Source organism: Phalacrocorax carbo, chromosome 5 (genome assembly GCF_963921805.1).
Source record: "Phalacrocorax carbo chromosome 5, bPhaCar2.1, whole genome shotgun sequence".
Classification (NCBI taxonomy): domain Eukaryota; kingdom Metazoa; phylum Chordata; class Aves; order Suliformes; family Phalacrocoracidae; genus Phalacrocorax; species Phalacrocorax carbo.
The window spans coordinates 6,767,253-6,793,336 of NC_087517.1; the positions used below are offsets into that span (position 1 = coordinate 6,767,253).

A 26,084-nucleotide genomic window follows, 5' to 3' on the forward strand; every position below is an offset into this window, starting at 1 on the left:
GCTTCTCTCTCCTCTGCCAGAGGATGCAGACTTCTCCACTCCTCGGGAGAAAAGGACTGCAGGGCACATGGCAGAAGTAAGTCTCAGCTGACCTCCGCAAACCTGTCCCCACAAACAAAATGGAGAACACTAGTGCTCCCATCAGCTGGAGGCTGCTCTCAGTTTAAAGACATCTTGGAATTCAAATGCCAAAGTCATTTCACACCTTTTTTTTGGGTATGATTTTATATCATTTTCCATCAGACATTGACCTGATTAGCGGATCAGCTGACATAGTTCGCATACAGTTAAAGGCTAGGAGTATATACATGGATGTGTGTTCCTAACTTATTTACACACAGACAAATGAAGAAGAGGAAAATTCCACTACCCAACCACTTTTTCTTAAATAAAGTGTATAAAAAATACCACAATGTCCATTTTACATTCCAGAAAGGGCTAATATGTCATGTAGCTCATTCTGCCTCATCTGCAGTATCACTAGCTGTGTATATATACACTTATACAGTGATCAAATAGATTTTGATCATCCTGCAGCCACTTGGGCCACTGACTCTGCAGAGGTGAGACCAGCCCCATGGGCAACAAGCCTGAATGCTCAGAAACCCGGCTGGGAGGCAATCCATGCAGTGCTTACGCTAACCTTCCTGGGAAGGGTATGGCAAGGAAGGAATCAGGAAAAAAACCAGTAGATTTCTACATTACAGAGAGCGTTTTCTCTGGTTTTAAGCATTTTTTTCTGTTTGCCTTTAAGGACCTCATGTAACTCAGCTGTGCCCTGGATGAGACTTAGGATTTTATTCTGGATGTATTACTTGCCATGGTAATTACACAGAGCTGTAATATCCTTACACAAAGAGTGAGGAAAAGAAATACATGTCTGAGAATAGCAAAACTGTAATTAGAAAGAAAGTTCACTGGGCATTTAATACTGCAGCAGCTCCCATTTGCAAACCACCAGGCCCATGTACCATATATGCAGAGGAACTGCCAGAGGTGAACCTGTCACCCAAATCTCAGCTCAGTGACATCTAACCCATCGCTGCCAGGTTACTTCACACTGACAAATGCACAGCTGGCTTAGCCAAAATGAGAAAAACAATTCCTTGTGAGGGATTTTATTACTATTTTACTCGTTCCTTGCTCTCTGAATATGAGTTTCTTAAGTCCTTTTACACCTCTAGTACAGTTTCAAAAACTTCTGACAGCAAATCAGCTTTACTATGTACTTACAGTGAGCCACTAATCTTAGAAATTTTGGGTGGATTTATTACCTGCCCAATAAAACCTATCAAGATAGAGTGAGTAAACTTAAGACTTAGAAAGACAAGTCCGAAGAAGTTTCTCACCCATGTATTACATGCAAAGCAGCCGCGTATTCTTGATCTTTAGTTTTGGAAAATATTTGTGCATTTGGGAAATTTCCCATGAACCATGAACACTGAGCATAGCCTTTTAAGAAACAGTGATCTGAACAAAATTATTACCATTAATATACCTTTAATTACCTTTAGTATTACCTGCAGTGAATGCTTGAAATTGGCAGTCTTTTGAATTTTGTCATTGTTTATATACAGCAGTACACAGTTTGTGCACACTTGCTTCTGAAACCTACTGATAATGGTACGAATTGCATCAGTAAACCCTTAGATTTCAGCTTTAATTTGCTCTGACACAGAGTTAGAGCAAGGGGAAAATTCCCTGCCATGCACAGCCCTGATTATATTAGGGATGCTACAGTTTCTAGGCTCATGGTACCGTAACACACTTCTGGATGACCCCTTTTGATGTAAGCCAGAAGGACCTGGATGCCACTCCTGGAGGTAATTCACATGTTAGGGTTCTTCCTAATGTGTGAACCCAAGTGTTTTGCAACTCAGAAACTTTGTGTCAGCACTGGTGTGGCCAGCAGGAGCAGGGCAGGGATGGGGCCCCTGTGCTCGGCACTGGTGAGGCCCCACCTCGAATGCTGGGCTCAGGTTTGGGCCCCTCAGGAAAAGAAGGACATGGAGGGGCTGGAGCGTGTCCAGAGAAGGGCAGCGGGGCTGGGGCAGGGTCTGGAGCACAAGTGTGCTGGGGAGCGGCTGAGGGAGCTGGGGGGGTTTAGCCTGGAGAAGAGGGGGCTGAGGGGAGCCCTTCTCGCTCTCTACAACTGCCTGAGAGGGGCTGTAGTGAGGTGGGTGCTGGTCTCTTCTCCCTAGTAACAAGCGATAGGATGAGAGGAAACAGCCTCAAGTTGTGCCAGGGGAGGTTTACATTGGATATTAGAAAAAATTTCTTCACCAAAAGGGTTGTCAAGCACTGGCACAGGCTGCCCAGGGAAGCGGTGGAGTCACCATCCCTGGGGGTATTTAAAAGCCATGTAGACATGGCGCTTAGGTTTAGTGGTGGACTTAGTGCTAGGTTAGCAGTTGGACTCGATGATCCTAATGGTCTTTTCCTCCCCACGTGATGCTATGATTCTATTATTCAGATGTAAGTAGCAGTCAGCCAATGGGACAGACATTTGTCCGTGTGGTAAGTCAACAAAATAAGAATAATAATAGTTGTGGGTGTCTGTTACTCCAGTAATTAATGCTCATAAGTAGTTCTTTCATCTTAACGAATATCATAAAAAGGCACCTTAATATATGTAATTGAAATAACAGAATAAAGAACTCACATTCTCTAAACAAATTGCATATCTCCCATAATACCTGTTTTATGAAGTTTGTTTTAGGTAGGAACAGTGTTTAGAGGCAAAGATAAAAATAAGTCCGATCAGTTTTTGGTCACTTACCCCTTGGATAATTGGCATTGTTTCCACCATTTTTAGACATTTCTCTTTCCTTCTTAATATCTCACCTGCATGGACACAGAAACAAAAGGTTCTGTTTGCTTTTGGCAACTTCAGATTCTCAATTGAAAGAAAAAATTAAAACTAAAAGCCATGGCAGCCAATCAAAGGCAGGTTATTTCTAAATTGAGCCCAAATACGCTACTGATTTATTTTAAATATGTGGAATTTCTTTTAAATATGTGACCTATGTGGCCTTAGGATTTTCACTTCCATCCCTGCCTGTACAGTGTGGCATTTCTAATACTCCCTACCTGACAGCTAAAAACGTCAGGTAGTGGACGGAGTTGCAGCACCATGCGTTTGCCATTTGGGCTTACTCTTCTTTGCTTCTTTAGTATAAGGAGAAAGGCAGTCAGACTGAAAGTTTGTGTTTGTTATGTATGTAAATAAACATAATCTCAAAAAAATGTGTAAGCCAACGAGGTCTGATTGGCTGCCAGCTGAAATATAAGTCTTTGCCTGGTGTGTTTGCTGATAAATAACTGCCTGGTGATTATGCAAACCAGACACCCACACCCAGGACGAGCGGGTGTCAGAGCTGACAGTGAAATGTATGGTTATGCCTCAGCAATTGTACAACCTTGTATCTTCCCTCGCTACGCATTGTTTTCAGTATAATCAGTCTTGCTGAGTGGAAAGAGGCAAATGCTGGCAGTACCTCAAAATAAAACATATTTCTGGATCGACTTTGCATCAAACGAATATACTCAGTGTTAATACTAGAGAAAAGCTGTTCATGTGTGGGTTTAAATTGCCTTTTGAAAAAATGCACAGCTGTAACAATCCTGGGATACCGCTCCTGTTCACGAGGCTTTAAAGCCGTGTTCATACTGATTTCTACTATATCTCTATAAAAATTATAAAAATAGAAATTATATTAGATACCATTTATTTACTAGCTGTATTTCCATAGGACTGTTTTAGAAACAACTCTTCAAAACAGAAAGCTAATAAAAGCTGAGTTTTCTTGTGAAGGGTTGGAGTGAAGAGAAGGGGAGAAAAAGAGGAACTCATGGGACCACACATTTATCCCTTCTCCATTGCTATCTGCTTCTAGTGAGTTCATCTCTGAGCAAAAAGGCAAGCCACAGCTCCCTCTGGAGCTCATCAGCAAGCAAAGGTCACAGGAGAACAGTGCTGAACATCCACCTCCTCCCTTCTCCAGAATACCAAGCACATCTGCAGCCTGACCTCGGCCTCTCTTATGGCAGCGTACCGTCTCGCCACTCGTCTCGCAGCCAGCTAGCTTGAGTTTACATACAGTTTAAAATAGAAAGACCGTGTTTCTGCATGCATCTATTTTATCATGTCAGGCCAAATCCTGCCAACTTTGTATCACATAAATCATCGCACTGACATTGGGACTTTGCAGATTGGATCTCTCAGTTAGTAGATAACTATTTCTCCATTTCAGTAATTCCTATAGGCAGGATTTATAGCCAATACACAGTGCACAATATAACTCACACTCATTCTTGCAGCTCTGCTTGCTCCTTTCCCCCCCCGCCTCTTTTTGCTTCCCAGTACCATGAAGACTTTACTTGCATGAGTGCTAGAGGCAAACTAATTGGAAATGTGAACACTGGGCTTCAAAGGCAGCTTTTTTGCTAAGCAATGTCATGTTGTGAAAGTCACCGATTTCCCATATTCCAGCCTTCCCATGTAATGTTTCTTTAGATTACTGCCTTGCCAGCTGCATAAGCAGGAAGTTTTACTGCTCAACAAATTAGACTTCCACCAAGTTATCATCTTGACAACGGTTGATATATTCTCTGGAATATCTTCACCAAGTAGGCAGATTGACTCAAGCCACCTGAAATCAGGCAGTCTGCAAACCAGAGGTCCAGCAAACCCTCCCACACAACTGCGCAGGGAATAATCCACAAATCTCATCTAAATGGATGGAGCAATCATTTGCGTTAGACTTGCTTTTCATATGTCAAGGATGTGCTCACAAGCAACAACTATCTGTCTGAGAATTCTGGATGGTCAATATCCTCAGGCAGTGAGTGTCTGGAAATAAACAGCTGCTCATACCAGAGGGACTTGTAACTTACTGCTAAAAGGATTAGTTTTGCAACAGAAGTAGAAAGATTGGTAGGTTGGCTTGTTGACTGGTTGGTGCACAGTCTGGAGACACAGGAAAAGGAAGCACTGGTTTCAGTTTTTACTTGATTTCCAGCCCATGTAAGAGAATAGGTTCATATTAGATGTCATCTTCCTTCCTTGGGCAGGAAAAACAACAGAATACAAAGGAAAAAAAAGTCAGGGCTGCTACTGTCTTTCCCATTCAGCTGAACGCAACATGATCCATGCATCTTGCCTGGGGGAACAGAGAGAGCTCCGACTTCCAGGAGAAAGGGAGAGAGCCAAACTGTGACCCAAGGTACAACTGGGTTTGTGGTCTGCTCTCAGAGCGGTGCCCCTCTCTGCTCTCTCTTAGTAAAGATTTGTGACAAAACCATTAGCTGACCTTTCTTAAAAGCTACATTTGGTTCATATAAAGGTAGCTGATGCATTTGTTTTAATAGGGTTTTTTGAGCACACACAAAATTTAGTTTGCAAGAAGAGAACAAGAATATATCTGGGTAAGAACTGAATGTATATCCTAAATAAGCCCAAAAGCCTTATTAAATTTTTATTCATTCCATAAGCGAAACGTTCACAAACTACAGCGTGAATTTTCCTAGAGCAGAAAAATCTAGGAAAAGTAGAAAATCTAGGGTTTGAGCCAGTATTTCTTTACTTGTATCATAAAGGCACTAAAGAAATGTGTCAGATCTGCTGCTGTACGTAAAAGCATACTTAAAGTAAAGGAGCAGGGATCCCTGAATTATGGCATTTTTCTTTGCAGTGGGCTTCTGTGCAAGGCTAAGTGCTTTTGTCCACTAATTTATTTAAGAAGCAATAATTTTTGCGCTCTATTTTTAATTTAAATATTTTTAAAATGTCTCTTGAAAAAGGGGCATGGGTTCTACCACTGGAAAAGCCCAGAGGATGGACAATTCAGGAGATTAATGTTGTCTGTTTATCCACAAATGACACTGGCAAGACAATCCTCCCCAGCATCGATTCTCCAGTAAGCCTTAGCTTACTTTCTAAGACAGATAGCAGCAGGATTACTAACAGATTACTGCCATGCCAACGCAGACAGCAGTCCTCTTCTGAGCCCGCTGACCAGGCTCCCTTCTGAGGTCCTTGCTTTTCAGCGGGGTTATCAGCTGGACCACAGTGGCCTGCAGTGGGTCTTCTTTGTGGCTTGAGACAGCATCTCCCACCACGCCACTGCAGTCCTATTCAGTCACTCTCTCTGAATCTCCCTTTTCCTTTGTACAGATAAAAATAAACCAAATTGCATCAAGCATAAGCAACAGCTTAGCCCGCTCAGCACAATGAAAACGTGCCTAAATGACAGGTCATACTGCAAGCGCAGAAGCTTCAAAAACAATCAACAGAGGAAAACAATGTATATGAGAATCCTCTTTCACTTCTTATTCAGGCATGACAAGAAAGCCGCTCAACAGAACAATTTCTACACGCGCTGCAATGGTTCACTGACCTAATAAAACACAGAGCATTCTTCAATGAAGAGAAAATGTTACCATACCCAAGATCCTAACAAGATGGGAATATAAGCTGTGCTGAGAGTATACTTTACAATTCCCCACATTAATTATAGACCAACAGTTGCAAAGATGAGAATAAAGTATAGCTATAGTCTCTTTATAGTGTTGCAGACTAAATCCAATCAGTAAATAAGAAAAAGGTTTTGCTAATGATCTCAAAATGTGACAGATCCAAGCAGAACATTCCTCCAATATAATCATGTGCACCTGCCCATGCTTGTTTTGTTTATAGTGGCTTTCATTCTGACAGACGCTGAAATATTTTGCAGCTATCCCAACACCATACCATTGTATCTCTTGAAAGAGTTTCACCTGGCAAGAGACAATAGGCAAAATGACGATCAGGAGGCCCAGAGAGAGAACATTCAGTCCAAGGAGGGTGGAGAGTCCCCTCTTGGTACTGGAGTGACAATCCCTCACTGGTTTCCACAGCTTCCTGAGGTTTCAGAGTCTTGCCCACCACATACTACCAGGGAATCTTTTGGAGGTACAGACGGAGAGATCAGGATCCTCTTTAACTGATGGAAAGTGTTACTGTCTGGTGGGAGTGACATGACAGAGCAAACAGGACCGCAGTACATTACACACACACACTCGGAGTTTAGTCTAGCATCTCAGTAGTTTTGCTGCCCAATATTCATTAGTTTTCCCATTTTTTTCCTGATCTAATACCTAAATTAGATTTATTTCCTGCTTTAATAACTCCAAAAGGCCCCATAGCTGTAGCAGAGTACGCATCATAAAAAACCCCAGACACAGTTAGGCAAAGCACTGGCATTGTACTGCTGTCTATATGGTCTACAATTTTTCAGACTGTTTTTTCGTCTGAAATGTGTGCTACATCACGCAAACTAACTGATATTGCTAGAGCCGTGTGGTAAAGTGAATATATTATAAATGCAAACTGTCACCACACCCATCACAATTACATTTACAACTCCCTCTGTGTCTTTTAGTAATTTGTTCTCCCGCACTGTATCCCTCAGAGGTTTCTACCAGATTATTTTTACTACTCAGAAAGGTAATTTATTGAAGAAGTGCTTTGCATCTCTGTCAGAGATACATGAAGCAAGAAATAGGGATGAGCAAACCTCAAAATGATTGGTAGCTTGATATGGATAAGGATCCAAATTTTAGAAGAGCCTTGCACAAAAATTGCAAACAATTTTATTACATGACAAATATTCCTTCTTAAAATTTAATCTGTGGCTATAATTACCGACATTCAGTGGATTGCACATCTGAGGTTACTCTGATAGAGCTTGGAGAGAAAGTTATTTCTTTATTTACACGTCCAAATCAACAGAGATGAGGAATTTCAGAGAAAAACAAGCTGTGGAACAACATACATGCCTAAAACTCAGCACAGGCAAAACTAGTTCCTTACTGCCCTTGGAAGTAGAAAAAAGGGGACTAGAAATTGCCAGCGTCCCGAATCCATAACATGTTTTTCAGAGCTATGTGCATTTGGGACCTTCACAGCAGCAGATATATTGGTACATCCATCTCGCTAATGATCTGTTGAGCATCAGTTATACCCTCTAAAGGGGAGAATGACATTTTTTACCTCTACTAGTTTCTGCTAGTGCCAGGGCAGTAGAATCCGAACAACGGTGTCCTTTTTGGCCAGAACACACCCATTTCGTGATTCATTTTTTCAAAGGATTAAAGATCATTCAGCAAGATCAAATGTTTATTTGGAGCCTAGAAGCATCCCACCAATTGTTTCCTTACTGCAGGCAGGAGAACGTTTCACTCGAGCAGTGCTGCTGGGATGCATAATGCATCCGGAGAGATGGGGAACCTTCTCTCTGAGAATTGAATCGAGTCGATCAATTGAGCCGTGCTATTTTGTGAAACTGCTGACCTGACCTTCCAGTTCTTGTCCTCTGAAAAGGAACAGCAATATCCCTACATTTTCAGGCTGCAGTCTTAATAAAATAAAATACCTCCGCTCTGTGTAGTTTGGCGTTTTGCACACCGCTTTTTGGGACAACAGTCTCATGATGGTGCCATTCCTGGCACAGAGCCTCTCCTGGGTTTCGTGTTTTATCAATACGTGATGTATATTACCTATAAACATTGGAAAAGGACTAGAAGTGCCAGTTTTAACACAATACCCACTGCTTTCACATCTATTGGTTTCATTTTTGTTCTCAGCTTGAGTTCTGTCATCTGTATTTTCCTGACGAGAGCAGTTGGTGTTATTTTTAAATCTGTTCCATGCTCTGTGTCCTTACTTTGTGTCGTAGCTCCCCAGCTACAGCTCTTTGTTTTTGAGAATGTCACACCAAATCAGGGCAACCACTAAGCAGAAAGGAGAAAAAGATCGTTAAAACAACATGTACACATACAAAAGCCAAAACGGCAACTGATCAAGCTTCCTGCTCCTCAAAAGAGCAATAGAGAGAGCAAGTCGAAATATGCACTAGATCCACAGAGAAGTCAGTGCAAAACCAACCCCAGCCAGAAATAAAAGCAGCGCCTGTGAATCACATATAAATGACAGCACGGGGATGGTGACTTAAAGGATACATTGAAGTATGTATCTACCAGTAGGTGTTCTTTTGGCTGTATTTCTGTGTTCTTTGTCAGTAAACTATAGCCTGATGCATTACCTTAGCTGGCCCACACAGATGTTACTGCCTGAGGCTATTTTCTCTCTTCCATCCAAAGGCAGAATGCATCCAGAAGCAGGTCAATTTTCTCAGCTTCTACAGGGCATATTAAAAAAAAAAAAAAAAAAAAAAAAAAGAAAGAAAAGTTGTCTGGAAAACTACATCTCCTAACCAGCGCTGCAGCGTGACGCACCGTCTCCTCATCAGCAGCATGGCTCAGGATACGTGATGACAGGTAATTTTTGATTTAGAAAGAAATAGTCTGTGCAGGCTCATTGTCAGGAAAGGACTTGGATGCTCATCTGCAGCAAGGTGTATTCCTGAAATATTGCAGAGGATCCCTTCCTGCCAAGATTTTAGGAGCCTGATTTAATATTCCTTCTGTTTTGACTTTATGAGGGCGGTGATGAAGCCTGTCTTATTACAACAAAATTACAAGCTTTTCACTACTTATTATTATCTACTTCTAGCAAGAAAAAGTGTGATGGGGTACTTGTATCAAAAGGTGGCTTAGGTTCAACTTGAAAAGTTTTTGTCTACTAATCCACAGAAGCAGTGAGAGTCTGAGGGAAATGTCTGTCTTCTTTTAATCACTAATCAGCAAATACTGCTGGCTAATATTGCAACTGTTAGAATAAGTGATTACTCTCAGTTTCTTCTAGTATGTGTAGTCCAGCAAAGCAAGCCCAGTGTTTATCTTTGGCCCCAGGCAATTTTGGCATTGTGTAACAGGGATATTTTCCTAAATACTGTGCATGTTTTAGGGGAGCTGTTACTGTAAACAATGGCAAGAAGGGCAGGCAAAAGAAGACACCGGAATTGCAGGTGTCCATTCGCTGGTGCTACTTGCTCCAGGAGGACCTACTTGACTTTACACACAACATTTAAGGTGTTGGTTGGGTTTTTTCTTAGCGTTTTAGTGATCTCTGGAAATACATATTTGCAGGAAAATTCTTCCCTTTGCCTGACAAAGCAGGAGGTCTGACTACCTTAAAGATGTTAGGGTTGAACTGTGGAGCACCGTGGAGGCTGATAAAAAGAGTTGCAAGAAGCACTTCACTGGGTCAAGTCAGCCTAGAGGGGATAAGCTATGAAAAGGGTCACAGGAGATTTGAAGTGATTGTGAGGTCAAAATGCATTAAAGCCATCAAAGAGAAATAGCTGCTGCATAAAGCAGAAAACTTAGTGACTTGTGAATGTCTTTCAGTGCACAGAAGTATCGTGTACATTTTGTATGATGTTCTGTGCAACACCTATGCTTTATCCTAACACCTGCAGCTGCTTGCTACCTTATCAAAATCACCCCTCACCTGAAATACAACACATAATCATGCTTACTCTTTAACGTACATTATCACCTTCAACATAGGCTTACCTTATCTAACTTACCAGTTTTAGAAAACATAAGATCATGGAAGTCCTTTCTAGCTAACAATGACCTTACAGAATTGTGGCACATTATAGAACTGAATAACTCCATTGCATATGAAATTCTGTGCTTCTGTCCTTAGTGAAGAGCATGGAAATGACGACGCTGACAGCCAGGGGAAGGGGATTAAGGCTTTACTGACACTTACTGATTGCCAACAAATTTGTACCCAAATTTGTGTTGACAGTACCGGACTCTCCCTACTGCCAGTGATATAACCTACCAAAGTGCAACAAGGCAAGACAGGAATGTGGTTATATCTGTGTCATTAGGGTGAGTCCCAAAGGTAGATGGAAAACCTATCGAACCACTGTTTCTTTGGATCAAGCTGCCAGGCCTTTTTTAAGGGGAGGGGTGTTGTGGTTTAACCCCAGCCAGCAACTCAGCCCCACACAGACGCTCAGTCACTCCCCCCTGGTGAGTCGGGGTAGAGAATCAGAAGAGTAAAAGTGAGAAAATTGGTGGGTTATAAAGACAGTTTAATAGGTAAAGCAAAAGCCATGCATGGAAGCAAAGCAAAACGAGGAAATCATTCACTGCTTCCCACAGGCAGGCAGGTGTTCAGCCATCCCCAGGACAGCAGGGCTCCATCACACATGACAGTGACTGGGGAAGGCAAACACCATCACTCCGAACATTCCCCCCTCCCTCCTCTGCTGACCATGATGCCATACAGTGTGGGCACAACCCTGGGGTCAGCTGGGGTCACTGTCACAGCCGTGTCCCCTCCCGGCTCCTTGTGCCCCCCCAGCCCCTTGCTGGTGGGGTGGGGTGAGGGGCAGGAAAGGCCTTGGCTCGGTGCAAGCCCTGCTCAGCAGGAACTGAAACATCCCTGGGTTATCAGTGCTGTTGCCAGCACAGATCCAAAGCACAGCCCCGTACTAGCTACTATGGAGAAAGTTAACTCTACCCCAGCCAAAACCAGCAGAAGGGAAAAAAGAGCAACGTGAGTCTTTTCAAAGTCATGCCAGTGCCTGGGAGGATTACAATAACTCGATTTGCTCTCCTAGTGTCTGATAATTTATTTAGTTTTCCTGTGAGAGGCTGTAACATTTTTGTTTGCTATTTTGAAATTGGAGCTCCTCCACAGAGGCCAAGGAGTGGGACTAGAAAGGATCCAAACTAGTTAACATCAACAAATGTTGAAGTCTGCTTGATGGGTATTGAGATGGGATTGTATTTAAGTCAAAGGAAGGGAGAACAAGTGGAGATGTCAGACAGGAAAAGGGGAGAGATAACACTGCATTCATTTACATAAAGGTGTTTGTGAATTCCCTAGCAATAAGAGAAAGCATCTGCCCCCGAGGGCAGGCAGGCGGAAGGGCCCCTTCAGTTCAGAACAGATTTGGTACTTCCTTTAGTTCACTTCGAATTAAACTCCTTTGCATTTATCACCAAAATGAGAGATGCCATAAGCAAATAAATAATGTACAGGAAGTTCATGCTGTATTTTCGTAGTTACTTGTCCATTTGTAAGGCAGCTGAACAAAGAGAGAAATAGTTCCCAAGTTGACAGTCAGTTTGAACGGTTGCGTCTTACTCATACCTAGACTGGACCTCACATGTTGCTTAAAGTGTAGCTGAATTACAATGCAAATTGAGCTGGAACAAGTTCAGTTATACACAAACTGAAAACTAGAAGTTAATGAAAAAGCACACTGGTTTGGCTCCCTGTAATTGAACGAAGAATCTGTTCTGCAATTTTAAAAATCTGCTATCAGTGCAAAGCAACCAGGGATATCTTAAAATGTAATTGCTTCTATAAGGTTTAAAATACACAGAAAATGTGAGGGACAAAAAATAAAAGGAGGAATGCCCATTTGAGCAAGTGTTACTATGTTTCTAGATACTTTTTCTCGGCTTTGCTCTTTAAGGGGTAGGGGGGAAGACATTGTCCAAGTTTCATATGATCAATTGATTTTGGGACAGCAGGTTAGCATTTGGGACACTATGGTCCATGAATATCACAACGCATAAGGTCATTTGAAACCTAGAACCGAATTTTATGGTTTATGGTCATCTCTTCTAAATTCTGAACATCTGAGCTGTTTTATAATTGAAACGGGAAGTCAAATACAACACAACATAAGATTGTAGGTCAGAAGTCATTTATTGGAGATGTGAGATCAAAAGGGAGAGAAAAAGGAAGAGGGAAAATAAAAGATTAAATTATTTCAGAGTTAGGTTGCCATGACACTTTGAACTCATCTAGGTTTTAGCTAGTGGTTGCAGCACTTTTTGACAGTTCAGCAAGAACTGTAGATCCCTGTTAGCCTTAGTAAGCAGAGGCCAAGATTATAGCATGGATCAGGAGAGGCAGAGAAAGAAGGAAAACGAGGATGACAGTTTAAGGGCTTGAATCCAAGCAGCCCTTATAAGCACGGGTAAGTCTGACCTGCCTGAGGGCAGGTCAATATGCTGAGGGATCCAGGAGGCTTGTCACAGAACAAAATGCAGATGTAGCAGCCAACCAAGAGCAGCAATATAGCGTTAAAAGCCGCTAGTGCAGCAGCATCTGCACTGACGGAATAGACCAGGACACAAAAAAACCACAAATTCAGTATTTCAATACCTCAGGGGAATAATTAGGGAATCTAAATCTACCTATCTAAAAATGCCTGATTATGCCTAAGAGAGGAACAGGTGGTTATTCTCCCATCACATAACAGTTGCTGTGTTTTTGCATTCTATTTTTTAATAATCATTCCTCTTTTGAGATTCTTTGCAGGATTACACCTTCTGCAGTAAAGGTCTGAGGGGGTGTTGTGGTAGTTTCAGAGCCCTGTATGCGGTGATGACTTGAAAATCAGAATTGCTACAGCATTAGTATTCAAGTTCTGTTCTGCCGATGTGCCAAGAGACATCACAACCTTAAGGCTAATAAAGGCACCGTAATGCTACATTTTAGCTGTCGGCCCCCTCGGTGCCTGCAGAGGCGAGTAGCCCGCTCCCTGCTGAGGAAGAGCCGGGTGTTCAACAGCCACCCAGCTCTGCGAGCAGGGGGGACTGGCGCTGGTTACCGCTGTCCGTAATGAGTCACCGGGAAGTCCCATTGCGCCAGTAAAGCTTTAAACATGGCAGGAGCCATTCGACACAAACCCGTTCTTGACTCTGGTACTCCAGTCCAACCACTGGCTGTGTAACATGGCTTCGTTGTCTTCCATCCAGTTGTCAAATGCCTTCTTCCGTGCAAAAGGCAAATCACTCCCACTCCCATCATACCAGCACTGCCACGTTTCTAAACTACACCGCCTCTCATGCGTCCTTCCTGCACTTACAGGCAAGCTAAACCGGGAGATGAGAACTTTGGGAATCTACCTATATCAAAGCAGGTTGGAAATGCTGATGTGTGACTTGCCAGAACAGTGAGATTTTACTGTTTGTTGTTGTAAAACAACAATTTTGGTAAATATGCACCTTAAGCTGAGACACAAAAAATAGCAATTAGATTTCTAATGAAATCTAACAAATAAAAATAATCTGTTTTCCTGTGGTTGAAAGAACAACTTAGCTTTCACATCTTATTTATATGAAAGAATAAAGTAAAAAGGTAAGTACTTTAACAAATAATGGTACAAAAAGGAGATGGAGGAATAAATCTACTTAGTCTTTAAGCTTGGCTGGACGAAAAACACTCTCAAAATTGTGTCAAACCAATCCGTCCTCATCAAGCCTTGTCTTATCCAAATGAGCATCTGAGAACACGTTTTCCAATCAGGAAGTGGAAGCTCCAACAAGGATGCGGTCTGTCCACAGCTGCCACGGAAAATTTCTTACTTGTTTTTCTGAGAATGATTGTAATTAATGCCTCTCTTGATCTTCTGATGAGGCAGCTCTTACTGGAGCTTCCCCGAAAGAGCTTCTACACGAGGCGCAATGTTTTCCAGAAGGATTTATGGGAGCTATCAAGCCTCTGTGTTTCAGATTCACAAATCCAAATTACTTTTCTGGTTTTTAATTACAAGCGATCGAACCTTCTGAAGGGAAGCGAATAAGTCTCTAGCACAGTCTTCCCTCATTTCCCAGCTACCATATTCTTCCTTTGATATGTATCTGCAGGTGTCTGTGATCCCATGTGCATGAACGGAGGGAAATGCGTACGCCCAAATGTCTGCGACTGCCCGTCTGGTTGGAGGGGAAAGCACTGTAACAAACGTAAGCACCTCTGCTGCTCATCAAAGAGATCATTATTACTTAGGCCAATCAACACCAATTGTAATCTTCTTTTAATATTAAAAAACAGTGTAGTGGATAGAATCTGTTCTGCTACTTCAGCAGTTTGAAGAAAGACAGTTTTAGGTACAGGAAATACAAAATGCTATAAACATGTGATGCTTGCAAAGGACAAAAGCTGTGTAGGGGAACCCTGGTTCTGCTTCATGCAGCTCTCTGTTATACATCTTGTTAAGGAAATTCAGTTTTAGATTTTTAAACTTGAATCATTGATTTACTTTTTAACAGCTTCACATATTTTGTTGTATCTTACAGAAAATTGCCATCTATTTCAAAATACAAACCTATTTAAAGCCCGCTATAAAGCCTTCCAAGCTGATATACTCTCAAGGTCACCAGATACATTTTGCTGTATAATTTGGAGAATGATGTGTTCTTACTCTGTAACTCTACCAGATCTGACTACAGTTACATAAAAATGTAATTAAAAAAGGCCTCTCACCCTAAAATATTCTCAAGGAATATTTTTCCTTACGTGGCTATTCATTACCATGATGTTGACAGATAAACTAAATAAATTTATAATCAAGATGACATACTGTATGTAAACCACATTAAAATATTGGCTTTTTACCCTTCGGTCCTGATAATAAATATGATTTTGGAACCAGTGCTTTGAAATTGCAATATTAATAATGTATTCAGAAATTCTGAAGGAAGTCTGTGTCTCTCACACATATACACCAAAACAAGCGTTCAATCTTTCAGGATGTCTGAAGAAATAATATACGCAGTAAACGTATCAAAGTTTACTATAAGAATCGATTTATTTATAATAATATGTTACACATAATATGCATATAACAGTTATGAATATATCCTATTATATGAATATATCATATATTTAGTGGTTGACTTGGCAGTGTTACATTAACAGTTAACTTGATGATCTTAAAGGTCTTTTCCAACCTAAATGATTCTATGATTCGCTGATTCTATATGGAGAGTATTCTTAGCTGACAGTGAGCCGAGCATTAGAAATAGCAAAGCTACCAGTAGTCAGTGATCAAAGATAAATTTCTTAAGAAGCAAATATCAAAGAATCCTGAACACTGATTATCTGATGAATATAACAGATTCACGTATTTAGAAATCAGCCATATGGAATAAAACCTAGCAGGTCACTCTTTCAGATCTTGAACATCCAGATATATCGTGTACATCTTCTCACTTTCATGTCAATCTGTTCAGCTGTTTGCCTGCAGAAATGTCTGAACGGTGGAGAATGTATAGGTCCAAACATCTGCGAGTGCTCTGGAGGATGGGCAGGAATGCTGTGCCAGACTCGTAAGTGCTGCTTGAATTACTACAGCTTTGTAGCCACGCATGTTGCACCGGAGATCTTGATGCATGAAATTTTCTGCTAAGCGTATATTACATGTAAAAGTCAGCCATGACATGATTAGCACCTACTTTATGCCTCATAAAGTTGTCAGTTGTCAGAACTGTCTTATGTTGCCAGTAAAACTATTACTTTCAAAGACATTTCTGGACTCAACATCAGCATGAGAAAGAACCTGACTCACCTTTTGCTTATGTGGATGCTGAGCTCGATCTGTCAGACAAAATTAGTAGTCTTCAAATTAAATAATTTTAAATACAAGGTAAAAAAAGAGGGGTCGGGGCAAAAGGAAATGGAGTAGCCTATTCTGCATACCCAGATGGCATTAAGCACAGAAAGAAATTCTGTGTATCTGCTAACCTACGAGCCCGATCCTGTAAATAGTACGTGTTTAGACTGACCAGCGGGATAGCTGGAAGTATTTGCATGTGGAGGGACTGGAAGACCTGGAATATCCATTATTGCCTGTGACATACAGGGTCGCTTCAGTTTGTGTATGCTATTAGCTTTACAGTAAAAGGGCACGAAGAAAATATCAAGGCATTATCCCCTTTAAAGGGCAATCGTCTTTCCTCTCACACTCGCAGAGCATAATTACATATGGAAATCTTTTGTAAGTTAAATCCCAATGGCTATATACTTGTTTCTTTGTGCCAGCTGTCTCCTAGTTCAAACATGGTAATGTTTAAAGTTATTTATTAGTTGATGACATATTCTTGACTCAGTTTATTAAATAAATAAACAAATCCTGCTTGTTCCTGTAAGAGGCAAGCAAGGCTTACTATAATTAACAATTTCTGCTGGCCTATGCAGGCACACAAACCTAGGCAACTTTTCATATTTCTATCTAACCTTTGAAACTTTGCTCCAAATCCATTCACTTGCTAGTCTCTCTGCTTTTACTATTTATTCCCATGTTTTCACTGCAGTGGGGAATTAAATCAGCTTTTTGTCCAAAAGGAGCTGGCTGAAACTCTTAGGTCCCACAGCAAACCCAAATAATCGCCAAGTGGTTGGTATTTCTGTTTTTTTCAATAGAAAGAGAGAAGACTATTGTCAGAGAGCAGATGGTGAGGTCTTATAATGATGCTCCAGGGTATTCACAGTGAGGCAGGGAGGAAGCAAGGGAACAAGAAAGTCTTCATCCTCACAGATGTTAAGTATAAAGTTTTGCATATAAGTGTAACCCCTGAAAGCAGGTCTGGTTTTTGTTTTACTGGGAGTCTATTCGCCCAGATCCAGAACCCAGTGCAAAACATGCATTTATCTGCCTAAACATAAAAAGCCTTCTGAGTGCTTCCCTTGCTCAAAGAAGCGCTCACCTTCGCCTCAGCTCCGGCACCGATGAGCAGGCTGCTAGCAGCAGCAAAGAGGACTGTAACCAACATCTGGTTACATCTTTTTGTTGCTCTTGTATTACTTTGGCCTCTTTCCCATCTCCCAGCAGCACACGAACAGTGGGCCAAATCCACACAGTCAGCCATAACCAGCGCATTTCTGGCAAGGAGGCATTTGGTTCATCACATCACTCCCCTGTGCAAAACTGCTTTGTCAGATTTAAGCTCCCAAGGTTTCCCTGCGCCTGGCATCCCCTTTCCTGCTTGGATTCGTATGCCCAAATTCTGTGCTTTGCTATGGTATCAACAACAAGGCTGAATATGGCTTTGATTTGCACCACTTTAACTACAGACTTTGGCTGTTAAACTCAACAACAGAGCAAAATATTCAGGTTATAATATAAGAAAGCAGCAGCAATGTATTATTCATGATATTCAAATATTATTTCATATTGTATATCAATGTGTTTTATTACATATTATAAAACACATTATATATTGCTTATTATATTGTGTGTGAATTTATTAATTTATATTTTCTAATAATTATTACATTTTTTATATAATTAATCTAAATTGTTTCCATTTCATAATGTAAAACTTCCATCTCACAAGAAACAATCCAGATGATAACTTTTCTCAGCAATCACTGTACCTTCTACACTACCCAAAAGGAATTAAGGCTGTATTGTTTCTCTGGGCCTTTTTCAAGGGTAGGAGGAGGTTCAGTGACCCCAGCTTCATTCCTTTCAGCCTGTGAATTCATGCAGCTGTCCTTATCGAGATGGCAGAGATGGAAATGGAGATACAGGTTGCATCTACACAGTGAGCACCATTTTTCCCTCATTGACTTCCTAACACACATCCAGTAGGGTGACCAAACCAAAGGACCTACAGAGACTTCCACTATTTTCTGGACATTTCTTAGAAGTAGAAAAATTGTTTTAGTCTATACTCTACTGGTAGCCAGAGTAGGCTGTTAAACCAACAAAAAAGACAATGGACAAATACTGACAATTCATCCTGGACATTTACTTTTGATTTATCTCTAGTAAGGAGTCACAGATCACCTTCATCAGTGCAGTTTCTACCTCACAAAAGCCTAAGCCTATATGGACAGGATAAGAAGATGTTTGGAGGCAGCGGTAGATATAGCTGCCACAATAAAATCTGTTCTATATCTTCTGTTCTCAGTCTTGTATAAACTCAGGAAAACCAAAACATGATGTTCTCTACTTTTAGGTCCCTAATAATTAGAATAATACTTACAAGTGCAATACTGATGTCTCAGATTTACGTGCTAACTTTCACCAGGACAGAAGGGCATAGATTTCTATCACAAGTGATAGTCCAAAACGTTTCCACCTTTCAGTGGACACAGTAAGGTTTCTGTTCTGCTGCAATGAAGATTGGCACTGTCTAAATCAGAATAATTTTATATCTGAAGTATTTTGAAAATGCTTCAGAGCAAGACCAGTCTCTGGCTACCGCTACATGGCAGAACTTTGCAAGAGTAAAAGCAGAGACTTCTAGGAGACACTGGTAACGGATAAAACACAATAGTCCTTTTTTATCAGACTGTAAATAAAGAGGTCAGTCAAGAGAATAGTTTTGTTCCTCATTCATCTGTAACTGAACAGAATAGCTTCTGAAAGAGGATCAATAAAATAGGTCATTTGTCACAACAAATAAGGTGTACAGTGGAATACACACATTACCCTTGCTAAAGACCTATGACTTTGATGATCATAGTTTAAGGAATAATGGCCAAGTTTCAGACTGTATTGCAAATGCAGGGAAATTACCTTTTGGGAGGACAGGTTAAAAAATGTCATTTGAAATACTCATCATGTCTCAACTATAGAAACCAGCAGCTTCATAGCTTAGGCTCCCTCCATTAGAATGTATTTTCTGTCTGACCCCGTTTCTAGCCTTCATTGCAGAAGCACAAATATTCCAAAAATTCCCTCTCTGAAAACACATAAACTGTATCCCAGGACCACCATGTTTTCATCAGTGATTTCCTCCCCATTCCATATTAGACACCTAGTCTAAAGCTGCATGCTTGTGGCTTCCCCCCACCTTCTGCAGTGTTAACTCTCATCTCTCTTTTCCTTGAGCTAGAAAAGGAATACTGGACCAAAGCAGTGAAGACTTGACAGTGCAATCTGATTACTCTGACAGATATAGCCAAAACACAACCCAGTAAAGTCAAAAGGCTTCTGGCCAGGGATATAAGTCTGTTGTTTAAGGCTCTGAATGCAGGATCAAGGTATAATTCCAATAATTAATTATAAAGTATAAGAAGGTTATAGTTGTGAAGGATCTTCATCATTAAAATTCATGCTGCTATCTTCTGTTCTAATATTATTGAACCCATACTAGCTCCTCATTGCCCTTCAGAATATCTTCTCTTTATTTGCATGTTATAAGTGTCAAGCTTATAGCCTTATAATTTCCTCAACATTCTTCCTTGTTCTCTCTCTCTGCCTTGAACAACATCTCAGACAGGCTTTCTCCTAGCTTTCCTATGTAACCCTTTCAAACCTTAAAAAAAGAAAAATCTTTAAAAAGAATGCAGTTCGCATGCAAATTATAGCTCTGCTCTTTTATCACCCAGGGATAAATCTCTTTTTGTAATGGGCATTTATTGATTATAATTTTAACATAAGCTTAGCTTATTAAATGACTTTCTTTGCTGAATCTGTACAGGATAATGCATACGTAGCCTGTGTCATTTTTAGTGTTTAGTGGCTTAGCATCCCTTGTAAATACATTTATGAAATATTCATTTGAACTTCAGCTATGTTATTATCCTCTGTGATTTCAATTCCAATTTTCCTCCAAAATGTTTTTAACTTTTATCCTAACTGAGGTGGTGTTTTTCTGAGCACTACAGCAGGAAGCAGTGGGTGGAGAGGGAGAGACAGGTAGGTAGCAAAGGATAAAAAAGGAGGCATTTTTCCCCTTTTTTTTCTTTGTTTGCATCAACTGAAGCTCAAAGCAACCACAGAGAGAAAAAAGCCTGGTACGTTTTCTACTGCCTGTTCTTCTGCCTGTGCATACCAGAACACACCCAGCTGCTATAGGGGTCTCCAGAAGAGTCCACCTCTCTTTGCCTTACCTGTCCTTAGTTTATCCACTACAAAGCTGAAAGGAGACTCAGCTTCCATTTTTCCCCAGCCTAAGTTCATATCAAATGAAAAATAGTAATATCACACACAGTTCTCCCTCTTCTAGCTTACAGTACAGTGGAACAAAACTGGTGTGGGCACAAGAAGCCCCTTCTGCTGACAATGCACTCCCTATTGGGAAACGTTTTTGTTCCAGTGAATGAAACTCTCAGAATATCCCAGACGTATATATATGAGTTCTTTCAAAGTTCACGGAGAAGCTGAACTAGTAGTCGGCAGATGACAAGCACACTGGTCTAGCTTGAACGTGATTTCATTCCTCCTCTGACCCATCCACACCCAGGATTCAAACTTGGGCGTCCCACTCTTAGAAGAAGGAAAAATTCAGAAATTTGCAGCTGCCCATTCTGGGTCTTAAGAAGCATTTTGCAAAGGACACCTAACAAAACCCATTTTGCTTCTTAAAATCTTATTTCAACAAAAGAGCACTTTTTCCTTTTCAGAATAGTAGAAATAGACCAACTAGCTCATATACTACGAAGGCAAGTCACTAGCTCCAGGTCACTGGAGTCCCACAGCAGATAACCACCCAACACAGCTGGTTTCTTAAAAAGAAGCACCTGAAGGTCACCAGCATGCCCAGGTCTCTGCCTGTTCCTGTTCTGGACATGGTACGGGTCAGTAGTTTTGACTCAGCAAGAACCCTCGCTACCTGACTACTCTTAAGAGTTGCAATCTGCCAAGCTCTTTACAGCCTCTCCTTTTCAAGAGAGGCAGTAATTCTGGTTCTTCGATCCTCTGTCCCGTAGCTGTCAGGCCTGAAGTTCAGCATACATATTTAGATTTTAATATTCCCTACTCTTGCAAAATCTTAACCTCCTCACTGAGCATTAGCTGTCATGAAATCCTGATAAAACAAAACCAATACAAATTCCAGATGCTAAACATCTTGTCACTGGCCTTCCAAGATCACTATAACAATTCCTACAACTCTGAGAATCACATTTGCATGGCTTAGGATCCCACTATGTGTTTTCTAAAGAAATTTCACTTGGCCTGGTTGATCTCTGAGACTTCAGATTGTAACACACAGAATTTGCATGAGCTTAAATTTGCGCGAAAATGAGAACCTAATTCTGGAATTTGTTCCTTCAGCCCCTGAATTTGTTGATTTTCCCTCATAGAGATACATTAAACCCTTTCAAATCTGATGGAACACTTTGCTCCATGATGAAGGAGATGGTATTGGATCATAGACATGCATCTACTTTATTTTCAGATCTGTCTTCATGCGGCATGGTTTGCACCTTCCACACAAGAAAATATAAGAAGCCACTTGTTGATTTGCATCTGAGCAGTTCTGAAGGCATTTAGTTTGACTGCCTGTAACTAGGATACAATATTCTGGCAATATTTATAGACGGTTTAACTCCCGAGATCTAATTAAAATACTATGACATGTGGGTTCTTGAATTAGTGCCCTATGAATTGGCCGTTCTCTATACTCAATGCCAAAATAATGTCATAACAATATAAACTGCTAATGAGGATGAAGAACTAGCTGAAATATGACTATTTCAATTGATTATCTTTTTCTCTCTTAAAAAAATAAAAGAACACTGATTCTTTTACTAACAGAATATCTTCAAATGCATGGACCTCTATAAGTACACTGGTACTCAAGATAAAAGGATTTTTCTGATTTCTTTTTACTTGGAATAAGTAGCTCATTACTGATTCTGAGGGACAATGAAATTACATGTTCTTATGCGCTGGTTTCCAGAGGTGTAAAATGTGCAGTTCACCAAATTCTGCCCTTCGTTTGTTGTGATAGCATCACCTTTGGGAGCACATATTTAACATATCTTTTCATGAACAAGGAAGGGCTGGTTGAAGATGGGAGAGTTGGGGGTAGACTTGGCTGCAGTGACCAAGACATGGTAAGAGTTCAGGATTCTGCATGGTAGAGGCAGGGCAACAAGTCGGATTACAGCCCTGGACTTCAGGAGAGCCAACTGTGGCCTCTTCAAAGACCTGCTTGGAGGAATCCCATGGGCTAGGGCTCTAGAAGGCAGCGGGGTCCAAGACAGCTGGGCAATATTCAAGGACAACCTCCTCCAAGCTCAAGATCAGTGCCCGAGGACTGGAGGGTAGCCAGGGCAAGAAGGAGGACCTGGGGAACTGTCGGCCAGCCGACCTCACCTCCATCCCCGGAAAGGTGATGGAACAGTTCACATGGATTCACCAAGGGGAGATCATGCTTGACCAACCTGACAGCCTTCTATGGTGGTGTGACTGGCTGAGTTGATGAAGGGAGAGCAGTGGGTGTTGTTTACCACGACTTCAGCAAGGCTTTTGACACTATCTGCCATCATATCCTCACAGACAAGCTTAGGAAGCATGGTTTAGGTGAGCGGACAGTGAGGTGGGTTGAGAACTGGCTGAACGGCAGAGCTCAGAGGGTCGTGATCAATGGGGCAGAGTCTGGTTGGACGTCTGTAACTCACGGTGTTCTCCAGGTGACTGTGCTGGGCCCAGTTCTGTTCAATATATTAATGAATGGCCTGGATGAAGAGTGATGGAACAAGGCACAAGGCACAAGTTGGAACACAGGATGTTCCAGATAAACATGAGAAAAAAACCCTTCCCTGTGCGGGTGCCAGAGCAGGGGCACAGGCTGCCCAGAGAGGCTGTGGGGTCCCTTCCCTGGAGACATTCAAAACCTGCCTGAACGTGGTCCTGTGCACCCACTTTAGGTGTCGCTGCAGAGGGGTTGGACAAGGTGATCTCCAGAGGACCCTTCCAACCCCTGCCATTCTGTGATTCTGTGATTCATCTCAAGTCAGGAACGGATCTCTTAATAGCTGTTATTTTATTTGAATTGGAACAAAAGCAAATCAACTTTGGCACAAATCTGGCCCAACCATTAATGCCCAGAACGTGTACAGCTTCTCAAAAATCGGCCCTGCACTGACCAATTTCTGACTGAGCTGAGGCGATTACTTTGGCACAGTCTTCTATTTCTCCTCTTTCATTGGGTACAAAAGGAAAAAATAAGGAAAATTGTAAACATAACTGACGCATAGGCATGAAAAAGCCTATGATAAACTGTCTTTAATGCCTTAATATTTTTGTATTTATTGTCCTTTCCTTCATCATATGAAACCACAGAACCATAATATATTTTGTCACATTTTCAAAAGCAGCTAAATATTTCCTTTCTAATTCCAAGACTTGGAATATGTGTATTTCTAAACAATTTTATCTTTCATTCGTAGCACTTTGTGAGCAAAAATGTTTATTTGGAAGCAGATGCATAAAACCAAATGTCTGTGCTTGCAGAGGTGGCTATACTGGTTCAGCATGTGAAAAGAAGGTAAGGTCCCAAACCACTGATTCTTATGGAAAGGACAAAAAATGTTTCAAATGTAACTGAAATAGTTTACAGGAAAATGGATTAAAGTCTTGTTAACCTTATGAAAGATGTAAACAAGGTTATAAAATAGTTTAAAAGAATTTTAATGAGTGCTCAGCTGCCAAACTAACCGTGTATCCAAGTTCTATACAAAATTTTCCCATAAGGAACAGTTTAATACTTCAAATATAAAACCCACAAAAGCTGTGTCTATGCTGGTAGTTAGGGTCATCCCTTATACAGTGCTCCTGTCCAAACCCACTAATCATGTGCACAGCAAACCCTGGAGAAAAATACCTGGTTGCAGCCCAGCCCAAGCCTGGGGAGCTTTTCTGAATTGCAAGGGCAACCTGCTCCTCCCCACCAGATGCCCCTCCGCTTGCTTTTCACCCCCTGCCTTCCTAACTTTGCCTCTTGTTCACAACATGAAACAGCAAGCCTTGCACCCAGAAGGTCTGCGAGCAGCAATTACTCTTGATCATTCCTTCTCCATTCCAGTTCCTGATGTCCACAGACAGCCTGCTTCATCTTGCTGAGTTTGACCTCAAACTACACATTAAACATCACTATAGACCTATCTAAAAGTGGTGAAACACCAAAGCAATTCTCCTGGTGAGAGAGACCCACTTCGTTCCTCCAAGTAACTTTGTTAGAGGGTCTTTTCCAAGATGAACTCTCCTAGTACCTGTTAACACTTGCTACTCCACTACCAAACAAGTGTTCCTGCCTGTGCTCAGACAGAGCTGATGGGACTAAATCTTCTGGGCCCTTCCAAAGTGAACGACAGCCAAAATAGGTGGCACCTTTCTTGCCCTGTGTCTTCTTGCTGTGATCGCTATTCCGATTGCCTTATGAAGAAACAATGATTTCTTTCTTCCTGGCATTGACCAAAGCAAACTGAAGTCCAGTTCATGCAAATCCTATTTTTCATGAATATGAGAACCATTGAGTTGGGCAAATACTATCCTCAACCCCCCAAAAAAACTCCAGTAAGCCATGTGCAACTACCAGAATGGTTTGAAAGGTAATAGCACATCCAATAGCTGGGTTTAACCTGACCATCACATCACTGTATCTTTTTGGGTCCAGTTTCTCCCCAATTTCACCACTAAGACAAAATTTCTTCTGTCTTGCCTGCTGTGCCTAAACACTGTATATATCAACTTGAATTTCCTCTTCTATTTTGAGTGCTGCTTTATGTCATATCCTGCACCCCGTGTTTCTCAGAGAGTCTTCTCCTTTCCAGAGTCACAAACACCAAAAACCATTTTACATCCTTGCCATTGTTAAGGGCCACATTTTTAAGCCATGGTCATTTCCCATAACTCAAACAGTATTACACTCAATGTCTGGACTGGCTCGATCTCCAGCTTTCAGAAAGGCAGGCTGCCCTGTCATTTATCTATACTGAAAGGCTAGGGGCAAAAATTAACATATTTTCATTTCATTTACATAAGGTATTAAGAGAAAGCATGAAAATATATTCAGATAGTCACTTTATTCTGCTAATTATAATTAGATTTTAATATCAGAATTAAAGTTCTGTATGGATTTCCTTAAAAAGTACATTCTTATACTAAATTGCAGCTCCTACATCAATACTGAAACAGAGCTGATGTAGATAAGATGAGTAAGTCTTGTAATTTTTGATATATAAAAAATCTATTAAACAGGTGGCTGTAGCCTAGGAATTCCTAGGCTAGGAAATTCCTAGGACCTAGGAAAATATGGTGCACATTTTCTCAAATAATTAGCAGAAGTCATCCAGATGGAAGCAGGAATATGCCAAGATAAACTGGAGTTATTGTCTGCAGGTGTTTATATCCAGGAGACTTTCTCGTGATTGTTCAAGAGTTGCTCTTTTTGATACAGCAGACCAAGATTACCAGGATTGCTTTAGAGCACTATTCTAGTTGTGAAAGTGATATTTGTCATTTCACAAATGAAGTGGAACTTTGTTGCACTTAACATAAAATATGAAATCCAAAAAACAGGCTTCCTTTTTCACATGAATAAACTATTGCACAGTAAAGCAGTGTTGAAAGAAAAAGAAAGTAGAAAAAGACTTTGCATATTACGTATGTCCAAAATGCCATGCCGTCAATGATATA

At 41.0% G+C, this 26,084-nt stretch overlaps 1 protein-coding gene across 1 annotated transcript in view; it reads left to right on the top strand.

Moving 5' to 3' along the window:
• The window catches only part of LOC104051226 (von Willebrand factor D and EGF domain-containing protein), a 183,996-nt gene extending 159,441 nt beyond the window's left edge, over positions 1–24,555 (top strand). The window contains exons 26-29 of the mRNA XM_064453234.1: positions 14,572–14,667; positions 15,937–16,032; positions 23,837–23,934; positions 24,472–24,555. Of these exons, the coding sequence (XP_064309304.1) occupies positions 14,572–14,667; positions 15,937–16,032; positions 23,837–23,934; positions 24,472–24,555 (374 nt within the window). The remainder of the gene's footprint in view (positions 1–14,571; positions 14,668–15,936; positions 16,033–23,836; positions 23,935–24,471) is intronic.
• The last annotated feature ends 1,529 nt before the right edge of the window (positions 24,556–26,084 follow it).